We start from the raw sequence: 20,348 nt of genomic DNA on the forward strand, positions 1-20,348 counted from the left end.
CTGTTGCAATACTGTATATTCCCTGGACATTTGTCATTTGGTTGTCATGAACACTAGATCTGTTTTTATTTTATTTATGCTACAATCATTTTCATGTATGATTCTTTACGCATGTTTTTTACATGTATGTACTCCTCAATAAATTTGACATTTTTTCCTGCTAGCCGCGTTGTGTCTCTCACTCAAAGTCCCAACCCTCTTTTTATGTACATTGAACCGGGATGGAGACGCACAGCATATCCCACCGTGCGTCTCATTTAAAGTCCCAAACCTCCCCCATGCTTCCGGGTCCCTGCTGGCTAACGTGTTTCGTAGGTATATCCTTCTTCATCAGAAGCTTGTGGGATAATGCACTAGGCCAGTGCGCCCTCTTTTTTTTTTTATCTATCTTTACAGTTTCTGAGGACAACCCCAAGCCTAGAGGGCAGCAAGGCTTCAAAGAGATTATCTGTTTTTGCAACAGAGCGACATTTCCTATCTGGTTATCTCACTCATGCACATGGGATCATTGCTGTACAGATCAAGAGTCCAGACCTTGTTCAATATAGTATGCATGCTTGTTTCAGATTAGGGCCTAAAAAACTACTGAACCCTGAGCCAGCCAGTGTTTTCATAAATAGGTCAGCAATGGGAGTCTTCAAATTTTTCTCTGTACAGGTTTCCCCAGCCCAGCTTGGGAAATAAAAAAGCCCAACTCCAGTACTTTTCTTTTAAAAACAGCCCTGCATCTGCTAAAATGAAAAAGCAGATTTTCTACAATACTCTTATCCTCCCTGGAGAGTAGCATAAAGATTGAAACAAAAAAAAAGGCACGGGTTCTCCAAGTTGGTGGGGCGGGGTTGGCAATCTCTGATAAAAAAAAAAAAACCGAGTTCTCTTGTAACATATCTTTGCCACTTGTAATCTCGCCAACTGAAATGTACTTGCTGCAGTTATCATTGTTTCAAATGCACTGCGTAAATTGGTGGTGCTATATACATTAAATACCTGTAATTAATACATTTTTTCTTTCTCATTTACAACTGCAGTAAACAGCAGGGAGCAGACAAAGTGTCTTTCACACTAAGGAGTATGCAATGCATTGAAGATAACGCAATTTGATGTAATATACAGAACTCTTCTAGTCTCCCAAGTTATATCTTTGTAAACCTGCATGCTGCATACTAGCTTTAAGGTGGAAATGTTGGGTTGTAAGCTCTAACGAGCAGGGCCTTCTGATCCCTCTTGTACTGATCTTTGTTGTAACTGTACTGCCTCCTTCCATTTTGTAAACTCTTGATGCTGTATACAATGAAGGTAAGGATTGAAGGTGAAGCACACTACAGGTAGGTGCTAGGTAAATGTATAATGGGCTTTGTCTGCCTAACAGCAGGGCCATGATTTCTTTTTGGTAGGTTGTCATGGTTTCCAGGTATGTCTGCTGAAAGGGGAGTCTCCCCGCTGGCTCTGGGAGAGGCTTCTCATAGGGCAGTGGAGGAAACCCAATCGGGGATATATTCAGGCTTGTAACTACCCCAGGAGGCAGATTCTGACGCGAAGGATTCTGGGAGTGGTTATAAGTTTGAAAGAGAGCGTGACTCATTGTCTTTGGCAGGAAGCAGAGTCCCAGGAGGGAGAGGACGGCTGTCTCTCCTCCTGTCAGAGGAAGCAGATGTCTCGGGTGCTGCCTGAGAATCCAGAGAGTGCTAAGTTGAGCTGAGGGGGATCCTGTGTGCCGAGAACCAGCGGAGAGTGAGAGGGGTCCAGTCCCAGGAAAGCCTACACAGGTCGTGAGTACTGAGGATTGCCCCTGGGGGTCTGCCTAGAGTCAGTGGGGACCACCTTGGAGAAGGTTCTAGGATCCAAAGTGTCATCTAGCTGTAAAGGGAGTACCTACGTTGAGGACCCTGAAGTTGTAAAGGGGGCGCCTGCAGTTTTGGCCCTGAAGAGTTAATGCACAGTGTGAGTGCATCAGTTGAGAGTTGCAGCCATACAGGAATACACAGCAAGCTACCTCAAGCCAGGGCAAGGCTGGAGAGAATAGACAGTGACTTTGCAGTGCAAGCAGTGTCAGATGTTCTATGTTTTACAGTCCTGGATCTGCTAGACTTAAGTCGGAGTTCCAGCACAGCTTTCAGAGATACAGTATCTCCAAAGCGTCAGTAAGCGTTGGCTAGCGTCAGCTGGCGCCAAGACAGCGCTAACGGACATTTTTTACTACAAAAGTCCCAGAATTCTACATAGTTGAGCCAAAGGAGTATCCCACTCATTCCCTTCTCCCATCCCCTAAAACTACAATAAAACAACCAAACAAAGATGCCGGAGTTGTCAATGTGTCAGTTCTCACACCCAGGGCCGCAGCTCACATGGGCTGGAGAGGTAACCAGTAACAATGGCAGACCCACATCAGGCCACAGGCCTGGAAACCTTGCTACAAAGGTTAATTGTATTTTATTATATTTTAAGATTAAAATAATAACACAAACAAATCATAGGTTTTTTAAGAAGTTTTGTTTGTTTTACACATGGTTTTTAAGGTATAGTGCTGCACCTTTTTTGCACTTGCATATACATCCTGTATAAAAATAATAACTGGCAGTTTACTGGATGTTTTGTCTTTGGATTTGAATTTCCTTTTAAAAGTAATATTTTTTAGTCTGATGATAAAATCCCCGTTTCTGAAGTGAATCAGATAAAAACATTTTTAAGATAATGGCTCTGGGAGGAAGTTGCCTTATAAATAATGCACTAAACAGTCTTACTGTATGTGTGTTCTTATTAATGATTGTGCATTTTGCTGTAAACGGTTGTTTTAATGCAACTGTTTTATTAATGAGCCTTCCAGTTCCATTCCACCAACATCCTGGCTAACTGGGTAACATACAATTCCAGTGACGGACAAGTAATGTTGATTGAAAGAATAGAACATTAACACAAACCATCAAGTCATGAATCTAGAAAATATAACAATATGATGTTGTCTTAATTCATGTAGCGCTAGCACCATCAATAGGAACCAGATGCAACATCAGAGACCATAGGGAGAAAAAGGACAAGCAACATTGTGTAATAATTCTTAAAATGTATAATTTTATTAAAGAAAAGGTACTCACAATGTACAGTCGAAGTGTCAGGAATCAGGAGTTGGGATAACCAAATAAATGTAGCTACACAAGGAAACTGGGACCAGACCATGTATGCATATCTTTAGAGTGAATGAAAGATAATCTCACACCAGCAAACAATAAACATGAGAATGCATAAAAAGCAAAACTAAATAACAAAATGTCTAACCAGCAATCCTAACCACACTTAACCACTTTAGCTCTGGCCACTGTGCTGCTACTGCGGCACAGTGGCTCGTTATCGTCCAGCCATGTAGACCTACGTCGCTGGACTCCTCCCCCTGTAGGCGGCGCTCGCGCGCCGCCGGAGGCGCGCTCCCGCTGTTTTCATTCACAGCGGGAGTCGGGCCAGGGGAGGAGCGGCGGCGAATCTAGTTTGGAAATCCGCCCGCCTGTGTAAACAGAGCGGGCGGATCTCCTAAGTGACAGGGAGTGACAGATCGGAGTGTTCAGCGTAGCTGAACATCCAATCTGTCCCTGGCTCACTCAGTCACCTTCCCCCCCCCCCCCACACGTTAGTAAGCACCAGGCATACATTAACCCCTCCCTCTCCAATAAAATTAACCCCTTCCCTGCCAGTGTCATTTTTACAGTAACAGTGCATATATATAGCACTGATTACTGCAGTAATGTCACTTGTACCCCCAAAAGTGTCAAAAATGTCAGTCAAGGGTCCGATCTGTCCGCCGCAATGTCGCAGTCCCACAAAAAAAAAAGATCGCAGATCGCCGCCATTACTCGTTAAAAAAAAAAAACACCAAAAATGACAGAAATCTTTCCCTTAGTAAACGCCATAACTTTTGCGCAAACCAATCAAAATACGCTTATTGTGATTTTTTTTTACCAAACATAGGTAGCAGAAAACAAATTGGCCAAAAATTTTAAAAAAATTAGATTTTTACATATTTTTTGGGAGGAATTTCATATAAAAAAATGTAAAATAATACCACCAAAAGAAAGCTCTGTTTGTGGGGAAAAAAGGACGTAAATTTCGTTTGGGTACGGCGTCGCACGACCGCGCAATTGTCAGTTAAAGTCGCACAGCGCCAAATCGCAAAAAGTGGCCTGGACGTAAGACAGCAAAATCCTCCGGTGGTAAAGTGGTTAACTATATATATATATATATATATATATATATATATATATATATATATATAACCGAGGCTAAGAGACAAGCTGCAAATGCTCAGTTTAGTGTGTATTTCCTTTTACTGGGAGAGTGTATGTGATCAGCACAGGGCCAAGCAGCACTGTCCAGACAGAGGGTCAGGGGTCCTGCAACCTTATAGGATAGTCAGCGCAGTATGAAATCTCCTCCTACAAGCTTTAACCAGACACTGATAGAGGTCACAAGACTGCTCCAACTGCTGATGGAAAAAAAAGTATTTAGCAGTTTATATTTACTAAAACTATTAGATTTCCATGTTCTGTGTACTGTGGGAGACCAGATATAGTGAATTCAGGGTCCTGGGTTTAGTAACACTTTATGTACCCTCCCAGCAGGTGTGGCCAGGTGGAGCTGATCGCTAGAACCTGCTGGCTGCTTGGAGACACCTGCCATAGGACACTAAAAGTGCAGCTTTCTGCCCAAAGCACCACAGTGCCACCAGCAGGCGAACTCGGTCTTGACATCAAGCGTGTAAAGCCTAGCTGCTTTCTAGCTGGTGGGCATGATGACGTCACAGGCCAAGCCCTGCCCAGTGCATTTCATCACAAAGAGTCATCAGAAGACATAATCTGAAATGTGGCCTGCCCTTGTTCTCCCCTATGATTTCTGAAGTTTTGTCTGGTTTCTATTGATAGTAAGGTTTGAGCTGTGCTGGCTATAGTTGCAATATTCATTATCTCATGTGCTGTAGAGCTCTGATAAAATTGACATATGGTAAGGAGCTGGAGCACTTGGTGTGATGTACTGAGGGCAGTGCTGGATAGCACTTGCATAGTGTTTGGCATATAGATTGTGCGTAGGATGTGCATGAATGAAACTATCTGCATTCACAATGAACTTTTGCTTAAATGTTTTCACATTTTTTTTTTTTTTGTAAATTCTTTATTTATATTAGAGGAACAAGGCATACATAACAGTTGAGAGCAATTGCGTAAAACAGACTTGTATGACTAGTGAAACAGAAAAATTTCAGAACACGTGAACAAACAAGGTAATTGAGTAAGTATCAAACAAGCGGTCCTGTGAACTCAGTATAGTATAGTGCGGGGGGCAGAGCTCCCAGGTACAAGCAGCTAACATACACCGTCTGGAGTTTGACGTATCAAGGAACATGGGAAATGCTGGTAGAGTGGGATAGCTCCGGGACAATTCCCGCACCCACCGGCATCTGTCAAGTGGCCGGTATACAGGAGCAAGGAAGTATGTCCCAGATGACATGGGGATGCAGCATTTTCCGAGTGGCAGATCAAATGCCAGCATGCCCAAGGGGAAAGGAAGTATTTTATGCCCGAGAGTCAGGCGTAGAGTAGAGAAAGAGCAATTAAGAGAAGTATAGTCCAGGAAGTGGAGGGGTGAAGGAGAGAAGACAGAAGGGAAAGGACAAGGAAAGGAAGGGGAGGAGAAGGGGGGCAGAGATGGCCCCCAACCGGCTATGTTGCGTCTAGACAACCATGTCTCTGTATTCAGCAGAAAACGTAAACTCGTGCCAGTAGTACCATCGCTTGAGGAACCTGTCCCTCGCGCCCCGTTCAGCAGCCACAAGGTCCACCATCTCATTGATATATGCCACCCTCCGTAGCCACATTGCTACCGTGGGGGGGTGAGACTGTTTCCAGAGCAGAGGAATGCAGCTCCTGGCTGCCGTGAACAAAAGCGGTAAAATTGATTTCCGATATGATGGGAACTCTTGGTGGTGCAAAAGGAAAGGGGCCGGATCAAGGGTGAGGGCATGGTCCATAAATTTTTGAGCAATGCGCAACACTTCCGACCAGAAGGTCTGAAGGTGGCTGCAAGACCAGAAGATATGGAGGAGCGAGCCCACTTCTTTCCACATCTCCAACTGAGGTCAGAGCAGGAGGGATACATTTTGTGAAGTCTGATCGGGGTGAAGTACCACCTGGTCAGGAACTTATACCCAGCTTCCTGGTATTTAGAGCAGATGGAAGTTTTGTATGCAAAAAACAAAAGACGGTCCACTTGGTGGTCAGAGAAAGACAGACCCAAGTCTCGTTCCCAGTGGGTGATATAGGAAGGCTGGAAAGTGGGTTCAGGGTCAGACAGTAAACGGTAAAGCAGAGTGATCGCGTGACGCAGCGGGGAGCTATCTGCGCAGAGCTCCTCAAAGGGCGTAAGGCGTCTCGTAAAGGAGGCCGCTGGAGGTAAGGAATGCAAAAAATGGGTAAGTTGCCCCTTTTGCCAGAAGGACAATGCATCAAAGGCGCGATCGGAGCATAAGGTTGCTCTAGATACCCAATGTCCATAGCGTACAAAATGCCTCGCTTGGTGAATGCCGTTATTTCTCAAGGCACGGAAGCCAGGATCGTTCACGCCTGGGGAAAAATCTGGGTTATCAGAGATCGGGAGCAGAGGGGGCGGCTGCGGAACCAGTCGGCTGTCCTGGCATAGTCTCCGACCAATGGACAGAGTGGCCCCGATCGTCGGGTGAGCTGCAAGTCGTTTTCGGCGGCGAGGATAAATTCCAGAGGAGAGGCTCCGGGGGGAACTCCCCGGACAGACGCTCGATGCGGACCCACTGCTTCAAAGAGTTATGTCTATACCAAACCAGAATCCTGGACAAGTGGCAAGCCGCATGGTATAGCGTCGCATTTGGCAAGGCCATGCCACTGCTCAATTTGGGCATACGCAGAATCTTCAACGCCAGGCGGGGGGGTCCCCTTATCCAGAGGAATTCCCGAAATATTCTATTAACTTTCCGGAGAAAAGCCGGTGGGATCACGATAGGAAGAGCCTGGAGCACATACAAAAGGCGGGGCATTATGTTCATCTTAATTATGTTGCAGCGCCCAAACCACGAAAACATACTACGTCGTCATTCCTGATCTGGGAGAGGAGGGGAGGGAAGTTACATTCAAATAGCCGAGTGGGGCAATTCGGGAGGGAAATACCTAGGTACGTGATATAGGAGGCACTCCACTTAAAAGGGAAGTCAGCCCTAAGTAGCGGCACCGCGAGCGTGAGTGCTTCCGACTTCTGTTGGTTTATTTTATATGACGATAAAGTCTCATATGTACGGAACTCACGTAGCAGGTTTGGAAGAGATATGAGTGGGTTTGTAAGGAAAAACAGAAGATCATTCGCGTAAGCCGCTACCTTCGGCGCCAGAGATGGGGAAACCGTAAGTCCCGTGATGTCGGCATTTTCCCTAAGCCTATGTGCTCCATTGTCTCAACAAGGAACCTCCAATTCACTCGATCAAACTCCTTTTCAGCATCCGTCGAGAGGATTAGCATAGTCTTTCGGGTGGAAGCCTGATGGAGCAGATCAATTGCTTTTGTGGTATTATCTCTAGCCTTGTGCGTGGCCATAAAACCCACTTGGTCGTCGTGTAACAACTGCGGGATCAGAGGAGCCAACCGCGACGCCAAGATTTTAGTAAAAAGCTTCAGATCGGCGTTAAGGAGCAAGATGGGTCGATAGTTCTGGCACAGGAGGGGGTCTTTTCCCTCCTTCGGTATAACCGTGATGTGCACTCTAAGCGAGTCCACCGGAAACTTGGCCCCAAGTCCCGTCGAGTTCTACGCCGATAAATAATGCGAGGAAAGGAGATCCTCACAGCATTTGTAATAGGAAAGAGAGTAGCCGTCGGGACCTGAGGCTCTACCACCCTTCGTCTCCGCCAGGGCCCTGGAGAGTTCAGCAGGTAGAAGTGAGTCATCTAAGTGCTCAAGGGCATCAGCGGGGAGCCTGGGAAGGCCAGAAGCGCGGATATAATCCATGATAGCCGGAAGGGGGTCTATGTTTTCATATTTAAAGGGATATGCACTTATATTATGTCACTAAGTTGTTTGTGATTTCTTTTCACTTTACATCGTGGTATACGTACTTAATAAATTATATTTGATCCTACTGATTTGTTTTTAAAGTGATAGCGCACCCATTGTGTTCTCTAAATAAAATAAAAAAACCTTACCATTTTCATCACTTACCTTACATGCCACCATCACTGGGTCTCTATACATTTCTATGTTGTCAGTCCCTCTACTTTCCTAATAAAAGATGATCACATTAGGCATGGGAGCATAGTCAGCTAGAGTACATGATTATTGATCGGGGGGAAGACAGGATCCTTTTAAGGTTCATGGAATTATCTTTACGCTGGATTTTTCCTGGCTAGTGCGCCCCAATATTATCTATTTTTTTTTTTTTTATTCAAACTTGCTTTATTTAAGTTTTTATAACAGGAGTTACAGATGCAAGGAATAAAAAGTACGGAGGTGGTGTGGTTTTAAATCTTCCACTAGTGATAGAACGTACACAAAAGATTTTGCGTAGGAAGACCGAAGGCACTAATGATTGCTCTGATTTTTTTTTTTTTTCATATGTAGTACAGCTGTAGTTAGGAATGTAGGACATTACCATGCGGGGACATTATTTACTTGGGGATCTATTCTAGTTTTTAAGCACTCTCCAGTCGCCCCTACCTAAATGCACCAATGCTAATTATACTGCTGTGAGGACTTACTGGCAGGTATGTGGGCTTGCAGGCAGACAGTTGGGCCTCCGCAGTGTGCCAACATTCTCTCTTACGTCAGGGAGATGAGTGGGCCAGGCTTTGTAATTGACAACCTAGGACATGTCATTTAAAGCTAATGCAGTTGCATTGAAAAGGCTTTACATACTAGCTCAGCTATTGTGCAATGATGGGAGTCATTTGTTTGAAACATATACTTATGAAACAAAAGCAGGCCTATTGATGAATACTTTGGCCCACATAGATGACTATTTATTACTGAGAGCTGTGCTAACCATAGAACACAAGGAAGTGTATTTCAGACTATAACAGTATCCTCCACATGGTATAACAAGGTCTCTTGATGGCAAGCAGTTACATCATATTGATGACAGCAGCAAACTTTGATTTAGTTTTAGTCATAGTCTTTTGACTAAAATGCCATTTTAGTTTTAATCATATTTTAGTCTTTTGACTAAAATGCTATTTTAGTTTTAGTCGTATTTTAGTCATCTGATTTGTTTTAGTTTTAGTCAACTAAAATCTCATACATTTTAGTCAACTACAAATTGAACGGGTTTAGGTAAATTGTAATGCATTATTTAAACATTTCTATAGAATTTTCAAACTAGTTATATACTCCTGGAGTAAAAATCTAATAACATGTTATTATTTATGGTATTAAGGTTTGAACATGCACTAGAGACAAAGATTTAGCTATTGTGATATAAAACGTCTTTATAAATAAAACCAAGTTTTATCAACAAACAGAAATATTGCTTTTTGATAAACAGAAGTGCAACTTTAATATACAAAAAATCCAAAACTGTAAACTCTATTGGCTGTAATGTCATTGCACATATTAACGGAATATATTACCAACATTAATTATTAAGAAAAAAATATAAGAAAAGCCTTTTTCTTAATATTTTCTCTTTCAGCAGCTTAGTAGATGCCCCCTACTTATGCTTATGCAGTATTGCAATACATGTTTAAACTTTAATGTGCTGTTATTACAGGCTTTGGATGAAATCGTGTTGCCGATTTAGAAATGACCGGCAGAGCAGTGTTAATTTTGATGTCAATATTCAATTTAGTTTTAGTCATAGATTTTTGACTAAAATTGTAGTCTTATAACTAAAATGTCATTTTAGTTTTAGTCATCTGAACTGTTTTAGTTTTAGTGGTATTTTAGTCGACTTAAATAATGTGAATTTAGTTGACAAAAATTATTCAACAAAATTAACACTGGACAGCAGTACCAGTCATTCCCTAAGTCAACAAAACTGGGATGTTTGTACACCAGGGTTGAAGAGTGTAAAGATGGGAGGATGTAAAAGAAAAGGCAGTGCCAAAAAAAATCACCTAATAATAATGGATGTGCTGGAATTAGAGACTGGACAAATGTCAGAACAGGAAGACACAGACTGAAATAAAAACATTTTTGAAGAGTTAAGATGGATTGAACCAGTGGGGACGAACTTAATAGAGATACAGAGTCTCCGCTGTGGCCCCTGACATCCCCAGGGGGTCGCCAGAGATGGCAACCAGCATGGACTTTTTTTTTTTACTAACAAAATATAGAACATTTACTGACAGAACACATTCTTTTACTGACAACCTAAAATATCACAAAAACTAAAACAACAGATAATAAAACACTATATGTAAATGTTAACAGAACTCAAAACAAGCAACCTGGTTGGCTTTACAAGAAAAAGCCAAAAGTGCCTGACAAGATGTGAGCATGACAAGGATTAGGAAGACCTGGGGCACTCTATGGTATAACAGAGATACAATTGCTGCAATGCGCGTACGTTGTGCATGGCCAGATTGCTCCTCAAGCCCCACTCACTCTTTGAAGATTTGAAGCACTTCACTTCAAAGCTAAACATTAGAATTTCCGTTATATTTAGTGGTGCATGTTCACACCTGATCGTAGTGTTGCTTAACCACTAGCCAACCAGCCGCTGTACTTATACTGCGGCAGGTTGGCTCTGTCTCGCGAAGCGACATACCTGTACGTCGTTTCCCGGGACAGCTAGTGGGGGCGCGCGCGATGTCTGCCGGGCACCCATGATCTCTCCCCGTGGAGACAGAACGGCGGTCTGCAAATCGCTGTTCTGTCAGTATTGACTTTTGCGCAAACCAAACAATATATACTTAATGGGATTTTTTTTACCAAAAATATGTAGCAGAATACATATTGGCCTAAAATGATGAAAACATTTGATTTTTAACATTTTTTTTTATTGGGAATGTTTTATAGTAGAAAGTAAAAAAATATAGTTTTTTTTTGTTTGTTTTTTTTTTTTCATAATTGTCGCTCTTCTTTTTTTTTTTTTTTTTTTTTATAGCACAATACCACCAAAAGAAAGCTCTATTTGAAGGAAAAAAAGGACATACATTGTCAGTTAAAGTAACGCAGTGCCGTATCGCAAAAAATGGCCGGTCCAGAAGTGGTTAAAGGGTTAGTTCACCTTTATTAAAAAATAGCCAGTGCAGATAAGGGGCGCCTGTAGATAAAAACAAACTGTGCACTTTCACTAACGTAGGATAATGGCTTTGCTATAGGCCATTTGCTTACCTCCTGAAGCCTTGACGAAAAACTCCCACATATAGCATCATCCCATCCTGCCTTGTTGCTACGATGTTGCTAAGACACTCCCAGCCCTTACTGCTTACCCCCGCCATCACAGGAGCAAGCTCTCAAACCCGCGCACATTTGTGGTCCACTGTCATTTCCACTGTAGGATCGATGAGCCAAGAGCTCCACTGGAGAGAGAGCGCATCAAGGGGGTTTGATTTGGCTCGGAGTGTCTTATCAAAGTCCTAACTGTGGCTGAATGGGGAAAAAAAGGATTTTGCTATGTACACAAAGGAGGTGGATGGAGGAATCTAAAATGTAAAAAAAAAAATTGCCTTTAGTTCTCCTTTAATGGAAAAGAGAACTTGTGTGTCAGACGTTGCTGGTAACTGTTACATTGGAAGATACCATGCATAGGAAGGACAAGATGACTTGTTCAAAAAACATATATTTTTTAACAGTAATGTTTTCTGTAGAATTTTCCAACACCTCCCTCCACCCCCCCCCCCCCCCATCATGATAAAGAGTTGTGATTGCATTGCTGATTTCATTATGATTTAATTTTCTGGAATTGTTTATTCACTTCCTCCAGCAGGGACAAAACGTTTTATATTGTATTCATTTTCTGCTATATTGTGTTTAGTTGTTTTGGTAACTTTCCATTATCAGCCTTCTTTTAAGTGGTTGGAAACTTTCGATTAGTTTTTTTAATAAAAATAACAAATATGCCCGTAGTTACCTTACGTTTTGCACAGAGCAGCACCGATCCTCTTCTTCTGGGGTCCTGTGGTGGCGCTCCAGGCTCCTCTTTATCGGGTTTTCCCATGAAAAGCTGTTTTTTCTGGAGGCACCACTCGCGATTCCCGCTGCTGCATCTATTGACACAGACAGCAGGACACGGCCCCGCCCCTGATCCGGTGTCACAGGATTTGTTTGAGCTAATAATCTGTCCAATGAGGAGAGAGACAGTGGCTGGAGCCACTCTGCTCGTGCACATTGCTGGATCAGGTCAGGCTCAGGTAAGAAAAAAGGGGGTCTGGGGGCGAGCTGGAACATAGGTTTTTCACCTTAATGCATTGAATGCATTATGGTGAAAAACCTTGAGGCTTTAGAACCACTTTAGGGTAAAATGCTGTTTACCTGGAGAAATGAGAAACCTATTTATTTATGGACCGCCCACGGTATATATACGTCGGTACTTTGACGTTAAATACCGGTTCTGCTGCCATAACCCTGGTATTTTTTTAAACAGCGGGCGGTTCGCTTTAACATAAGGGTGGTCCCAGCGGGGAATTCACCGCGGGATCACCTTTATGGAGGGCGGGAGAGGTGCCCCTCCTCTCCCGCCACTTCCCGGTCGTTTTCCCCGCTTACCGGAGCCATCGGTAGCAGGGAAAATGATACGGTCCTCTCTCTTCTTAGGCAGGAAGTCGAGTGAGGGCAATATGTCATATATTGCTTCCTCCCAACTACCTTAAAGGGCCCATTTTTTTTCATTGTGAAAAAAAATTCCTTTTTTTCTTTGCTTTTTAGTGTACATGTGAGATCTGAGGTCCTGTTCTGCTTATTTCTAGTACAAGGGATGTTTACATTCCTTGTAATAGGAAAAAAAAGTGATCAAAAAAAAAATGGGACAGTGTAAAATTAAAAAATTTAAGTTAAAATAAATGGGTAAAAAAAAATTAAAGCGCCCCGTCACTGTTAGCTTGTGCGTAGAAGCGAACGCATACGCAAGTCACGCCCACATATGTAAACAGTGTTCAGACCACACATGTGAGGTATCGCCACGATTGTTAGAGTGGGAGCAATAATTCTAGCTCTAGATCTCCTCTGTAACCCTAAACTAGTAACCTGTAGAAAATGTTAAAATGTCGCCTATGGAGATTTTTAAGTACCAATGTTTGTCGCCATTCCACGAGCGTGCGCAATTTTGAAGCATGACATGCTGGGTAGCTATTTAGTCGGCATAACATTATCTTTCACATTATAGAAAAAATTGGGCTAACTTTACTGTTTTTTCTTATTTTTTTATTTAAAAAAAATTTTTTTTTTTTTTTTTTCCAAAAGAATTGCGTTTGTAAGACCGCTGTGCAAATAAATGTGATAAAAAATATTGCAACGATCTTATTCATGCAACTTCTCGATTTTATTCTCAAGGGTCTCTGCTAAAAAAAAAAATATAATGTTTGGGGGTTCTAAGTCATTTTCTAGCAAAAAAAATTGATTTTAACTTGTAAACCACAAGTGTCAGAAATAGGCCCGGTCCTTAAAGAGGAAGTAAACCCTCCTCTGTCACTTTTACCTATAGGTAAGCCTATATTAAGGCTTACCTATAGGTACTGTAAATATCTCCTAAACATGTACCGTTTAGCAGATATTTACCTTACATGCAGCCAGTGACGTCACTGGTGCATGCGCTCTGAAGAATCGGCCGCTGGTGCCGTTTCTTCAGAGCCCCGTGCCGTGACCGTCGGCTCCCGCGCGCGTGCGCGGGAGTGAAGTCACCGCGGCTCCGGCCAATCAGATGGCCGGATGCCGCGATCCCGGAAGACGGGCGACTGGACATGTCGCCCGTCATACAGGTGAGCGGGCGGCATGGCGGGGGCTCGTTCTTAGGTAAGTATTTCATAATGAGCTAGTATGCGATGCACACTAGCACATTATGGGTTTCTCTTTCAGGTTACAGCAAAAAAAAAAAAAAACTTTCATGGGTTTACAACCTCTTTAAGTGGTTAAGAGAAAAGTATTGATACAGCTACTTGTTCTGTATCTGGGAGAAATTAGTTCATTAGAAGAGAATATATTGGCAAAATAATCATAAGAATATTAGTGCTTATAGTGGAAAACTGAGGTGTGGATAGTGGAAAGCATCATTCAGCAACATTCTTACAGCAATGGGAGGGTCTCTTTAAAGCGGTAGTAAAGCCCGCTTTGTGATTTTTACCTACTGGTAAGCCTATAATAAGGCTTACCTGTAGGTAAAATGAATATCCCCCTAAACATGCAGCATTTAGGAGATATTCACCCTGCATGCAGCCAGCACATGTGCTCTGAAGGTTGGGCATACCTTGCCAGAACTTCAGAGCTTTGTGCCAGAACCGAAGGCTGCTGCGCGCATGTGCGAGATTAACGTCATTGCGGCTCCGGCCAAACACACAGCTGGAGTGTGCTAACCCGGAAGAAAGACAGAGGGAAGATGTCAGCCCTCTCAGCGGTGACATTGCGCTGTGGGAGGGCTTTTTTCTAAGGTAAGTATTCCATAATGTGCTAGTATGCAATGCGTACTAGCACATTATTCAATTGCCTTAAAGGTTTTTTATTGTTTTTTTTATTTTTCTTTACAAGCTGCAGTTTGCAACTGCTTTAAAACCATGAGCAGGAAACCCTCCCCATAGAAGACTGAGGCATTGAGACATTAAACCCACATCCCTCCGCCTCCTTACTACTTCTGTGGACGGGGCCAAATGTCACGGTGCCAAATCAGAAGAGGGGAACAGAAGACCATTACAACATTAACGTAAATTGTTAATTTCAGTAGATAAAAAAATGGAAAAGTACAATTTTTTATAGGTAAAAATAAATATTTGTAAACTAAAGGGGGTTTGTGTCGTCCGCTACCACTATCAATGACACAATTTCTTCCAGATCCTGGGACAATCTTTTTCGGCCTTTGGGTAATCACTGATAATGTAACACTGCATGCACACAGGTGTTACCCCGTCTAGGTCAGAAAAGGCAAACATGATAGGAAAACTTAAACAGATCAAGTTGCCATTTTTTTTATATGCAAGCACCTTTCCCTGGACTGCATCAAAGGCCCCTTTCACACGAGGCAGACTCTGGCTGCAATCCACTGTCCGCTGATCCCCCCGCAGAACAGGTGGATGACAGGTCCGTGCCCGCTCCACTTATGCAGAGCGGACACAGACAGCCTGTTCTCCTCTATGGGCAATCAAATGTAAATGGACTGGCTGTCCATTTACACCCAACTGCCAGAGCGAGGGGAGCAGCTCCCCTTTCCATTTGTTTTTGTTGGATCAGAGGTAGTCATTTACATCCAGCTACTCCCTAATTGTCTGGCATTACACATTTTACAATATATGTTTGGGTGGAGTGGGCGGTCTTACTGTGTAATATAAGATGGAGGCACACACTATGACTTCCTCTTTCTGAGGACACCATGTGGTGATGAAACGCGCCAAACGGAATTTCAGGTGCGTGATTTTTGGTCCCAGTGGAACACACGCAAATTACTAAGTGGCTTCCCAGTTTTGACCTGGTAGATCGGGTAAACATTACTCTGCATGTTTTTTTTGGAATCGGCTTCTGTATGCGATTGTTTTCTACAAATAAATCAACAATTGTACAAATGATGGGAGAATCACAACATATCCTGAAATTAAATTAAAAGCTCAATATCACCCCCTAAAGGAAAAGCTAATTTTTTAATGGAAAGCCTTTGCAGCAAAAAAAAAAAAAAAAGGCTTGCGATGAATGTAAAAAAAAACAAAAAACAGCAGCTAAAAAGTACCTCAAGTCAACTACAAAATTACATTAAAAATAAAAGCTCCCAATAATAGAAACGTAAAAAAAGAGCAAAGGGGTTTGTTGCCCAATGAGCTAGCAATCAGAATAAAAGTATAGCTCTCCTGACCTCAATCTCTCTCCATGCAGTTTATCAGCTTTTCCTACTAAAGCTTCTGATGCACTGACACTAGGGCTGCTCAGTGTCCCCCCCCCCCCCCCTTTATAGTGGGTGAATATATTCTGGGTGAATATCCAAATCAATTTGCCAGGACCGCAAATCTGAAGCCCACAGGATTTGCTTTGAACTAATAGTAATGCCAAACCCTTAGCTCATCCCTACACAGGATACTGCTGACCACAGCAGTCCTGATTTTTACATTTGTAGCATGTTATGCTATTTATCAAAAAAAGAAAATATCTTCTATGCAGCATCTCATGCACTTACCGGGATAGTGTTTGAGTGTACATTTTCTTTCTTTGTGTTCGGGGCTAAAAACATTTTAGAATTTTTTTTTTCAAACTACAGTATATATAATGAACTCCTTTGCTGAAAAAGGCTTTTATTTACTGAGCACAGTAACATAATCTGAAATATACACACCCAGCTGACTGACACTTCCCCCATTCTACCTCATCTGTTCAGATTAGGTCCTATGAAGCTTCAGTCTGAGAGAGTGAGTATAAAGTAAAGCAGCCTTTTCTTTGTTTTTTTGTGTCAAAGCCCGTAATGCTCCCTAGGACGATATTTTGTATAAAAGTGTATGTAAAGACATAGCAAAATAAGTTGCTCGTCAGATGATTTTGCCTCACCTCTTGTTCTTGTTACAGCTCATAATTTTGAATCTCTCATCACTTTTTGTACAGGAGGCAATAGTCACCAGCCAAATAGATATTATGATTCTCCAGAATAGATACACAGCAATTAAAACCAGACAAATATTCTAACCTGTTCCACATTCTATTCAAAAGTAATAAAAGTTAGCTTTACATACACTTTAAATATGTATCTGTAATATAAATATTTTATATAAGTACTACTAAAAATAATTGTCAGTTAAAAAATATATGAGCAACCAATGTATGCAACTTCTAACTTCTGCAATCTAATATTGACTACAACATAATCCATATGAGGTAAAAAAAAAAAAAAATTTGTATCAATTTTTTGGGGTGAACTTATTATACCTATTAGTAAAACACAGCGCACCAAATCTGTATTGTATATTCATTTGGTAACTAATGATGTTATCATTATATAACCTGTTGCTGTAGGAGTTTATCTAATGATGTATTCTTTCTTTTCTTCCAGGTGTGCTTGCTGATAGCTTTCCTGTGTGTGAGAACCTCTGCCTGGACAGACTACAGCGCATACCGCTATTTTGAAGTTATTACAATATGCTTTATGATATTAATACTTGTCTTCTATGTGGTATCCTTTTTCCGGATATACAGAATGCTGACTTGTGTCTCATGGCCATTGACGGTACGTACGTAAGTGAAAACATTTGTACCAAATTTCTTTAATCTTTTCGCTGCCAGAGCTATTTTTACACACAAGATTAAAAAATAATTTTAGCCCTGAAGAAGGTGTAAAAACCTGCAAACATTATATATTTTCTTAAAGCTAGAGAATAAGATGGTGGTAGTTCCAATGTTTTATGTCACACGGTATTACCGCAAAGGTAATAAAACTTAAAAAACACACTAAAGTAAATTTTAAGGCTAACACATGCAAAAAATGACCTACATTTTTGGTAAAATATAAAAGATGAGGTTGCGCCGAGTAAATACATACCCAACATGCCAAACCTCAAATTTGTGTGCGCTATATTTTCTTTAGGCGACCCTTACAAAGCCACTTATAGGTATCAGTTTAGTGTAAGAGGGGAGAATTATTGCTCTCACTCCGGCGTGCGTGGTGATACAAGTCATCCAAGAAAGTATTCAGAGCGCTTAACTTTTTCCACATTTTGTTATGTTACAGCCTTATTCCAAAATGGATTCAAATTCATTATTTTCCTCAAAACTCTACAAACAATACCCCATAATGACAATGTAAAAAAAGGATGTTTAAAATCTTTGCTAATTTATTTAGAAAAATATTCACCGCCTTTGCCATGACACTCAAAATCGAGCTCAGGTGCATCCTGTATCCATTGATCATCCTTGAGAGGTTTCCACAACTTGATGTAAATTCAGTTGATTGGACATGATTTGGAAAGGTGTATGTCAGAGCACAGACCCAGCCGTGAAGTCCAAGGAATTGTCTGTAGACCTTCGAGACAGGATTGTATCGAGGCACAGATCTGGGGAAGGGTACAGAAAAATTTCTGCAACATTAAAGGTCCCAATGAACACAGTGGCTTCCATCATCCGTAAATGGAAGAAGTTTGGAACCACCTGGACTCTCCCTAGAGCAGGCTGCCGGTCAAACTGAGTGGTCAGGCAAGAAGAGCCTTAGTCAGGGAGATGACCAAGAACCCGATGGCCACTCTGACAGAGCTCCAGCGTTTCTCTGTGGAGAGAGGAGAACCTTCCAAAAGAGCAACCATCTCCGCAGCACTCCACCAATCTTACCTGTATGTTAGAGTGGCCAGACGGAAGACACTCTTCAGTAACAGGCACATAACAGCCCACCTGGAGTTTGCAAAAAGGCACCTGGAGGACTCTCAGACCACAAGAGACAAAATTGTCTGGTCTAAAGAAACAAAAGTTGAACTCTTTGGCCTGAATGGCAAGCATCATGTCTGGAGGAAACAGGCAGTGTTCATTACCTGGCCAATACCACCCCTACAGTAAAGCATGGTGGTGGTAGCATCATGCTGTGGGGATGTTTTTCAGCGACAGGAACTGGAAGACTAGTCAGGTTTGAGGGAAAGATGAATGCAGCAATGTGCAGAGACATCCTTGATGAAAACCTGCTCCAGGGCGCTCTGGACCTCAGACTGGGGCTAAGGTTCATCTTACAACAGACAAGGACCCTAAGCACACAACCAAGATAACAAAGGAGTGCCTGCAGGACAACTCAATGTCTTTGAGTGGCTCAGCCAGAGTTCAGACTTGAATCCGATTGAACATCTTTGAGAGATGTGAAAATGACTGTGCACCGACATTCCCCATCCAGCCTGATGGAGCTTGAGAGGTGCACCAACATTCCCTATCCAACCTGATGGAGCTTGAGAGGTCTTGCAAAGGGAGAAACTGGCCATAAATAGGTGTGCCAAGCTTGAAGCATCATACTCAAAACGACTTGAGCCTGTAATTGGTGCCAAAGGTGCTTCAACAAAGTATTGAGCAAAGGCTGTGAATTCTTATGTACAGTATCTCACAAAAGTGAGTACACTCCTAACTTTTTTGTAAATATTTTATTATATCTTTTAATGTGACAACACTAAAGAAATGACACTTTGCTACAATGTAAAGTAGTGAATGTACAGCTTGTATAACAGTGTAAATTTGCTGTCCGCTCAAAATAACTCAACACACAGCCATTAATGTCTAAACCGCTAGCAACAAAAGGGAGTACACCCCTAAGTGAACATGTCCAAAATTGGGCCCAATTAGCCATTTTCCCTCCCCGGTGTCATGTGACTTGTTAGTGTTACAAGGTCACCACAGGGAGTTATCGCTCCCACTCTCTCATACTGGTCACTGGAAGTTCAACATGGCAGAGAACTCTCTGAGGATCTGAAATATAAGAATGTTTGCTATACATAAAGATGGCCTAGGCTATAAGAAGATTGCCAAGACCCTGAAACTGAGCTGCAGCATGGTGGCCAAGATTCAGCGGTTTAACAGGACAGGTTCCACTCAGAACAGGCCTCGCCATGGTCGACCAAAGAAGTTTAGTGCACTTGCTCAGCGTCATATCCAGAGGTTGTCTTTGGGAAACAGACACATAAGTGCTGCCCGCATTGCTGCAGAGGTTGAAGGGGTGGGGGGTCAGCCTGTCAGTGCTCAGACCATGTGATTTTTTTTTTTTCGTTTTTTATTTTCAATAGATTTTAAACAAATTTCTTTCAAGTTGTCATTATGGGGATTGTTTGTAGAATTTTGGGGAAAATAATTTAATCGATTTTGGAATAAGGCTGTAACGTAAGAAAATGTGGAAAAAGTAAAGCGCTGTGAATGTGTATCACAATCGATGTTTTCACGCATAGGCGCCCCAGCGCATGCGTTTACATTCATACGTACGTATATGTGGAGGGGCCTGGATGTCCCCCCTGTGCTCCACTGAATGTTTTTCAATGCAGATCCCGTTGCAAAACATTACTTCTCGACTATGCTAGCCGGGAACATTGGGAGGCTGACCCGGAAGTGACATCCAAGATGTCGTTTTTCGGGTCACAGAAATCAAGGGGATGCCGGTACTAAGGGTGTGTGTGAGCAATCGGGCGGCAGAGCAGCCGCTCAAATGCTTTCACCTGACAGGCAAGAGTCTGCCTGTCAGTTTCACACACAATCCCGGTGGCTGCAGCCACTGGATTGTGT

At 42.3% G+C, this 20,348-nt stretch overlaps 1 protein-coding gene across 1 annotated transcript in view; it reads left to right on the forward strand.

Annotated features, from left to right (window-relative positions):
- The window catches only part of CMTM7 (CKLF like MARVEL transmembrane domain containing 7), a 73,731-nt gene that overhangs the window by 36,312 nt on the left and 17,071 nt on the right, over nt 1–20,348 (forward strand). Inside the window, exon 2 of the mRNA XM_082259283.1 lies at nt 17,167–17,340. Within this exon, the coding sequence (XP_082115409.1) occupies nt 17,167–17,340 (174 nt within the window). The remainder of the gene's footprint in view (nt 1–17,166; nt 17,341–20,348) is intronic.

Source organism: Pelophylax lessonae, assembly GCF_965119305.1.
Source record: "Pelophylax lessonae genome assembly, chromosome: 5".
Lineage (NCBI taxonomy): Eukaryota > Metazoa > Chordata > Amphibia > Anura > Ranidae > Pelophylax > Pelophylax lessonae.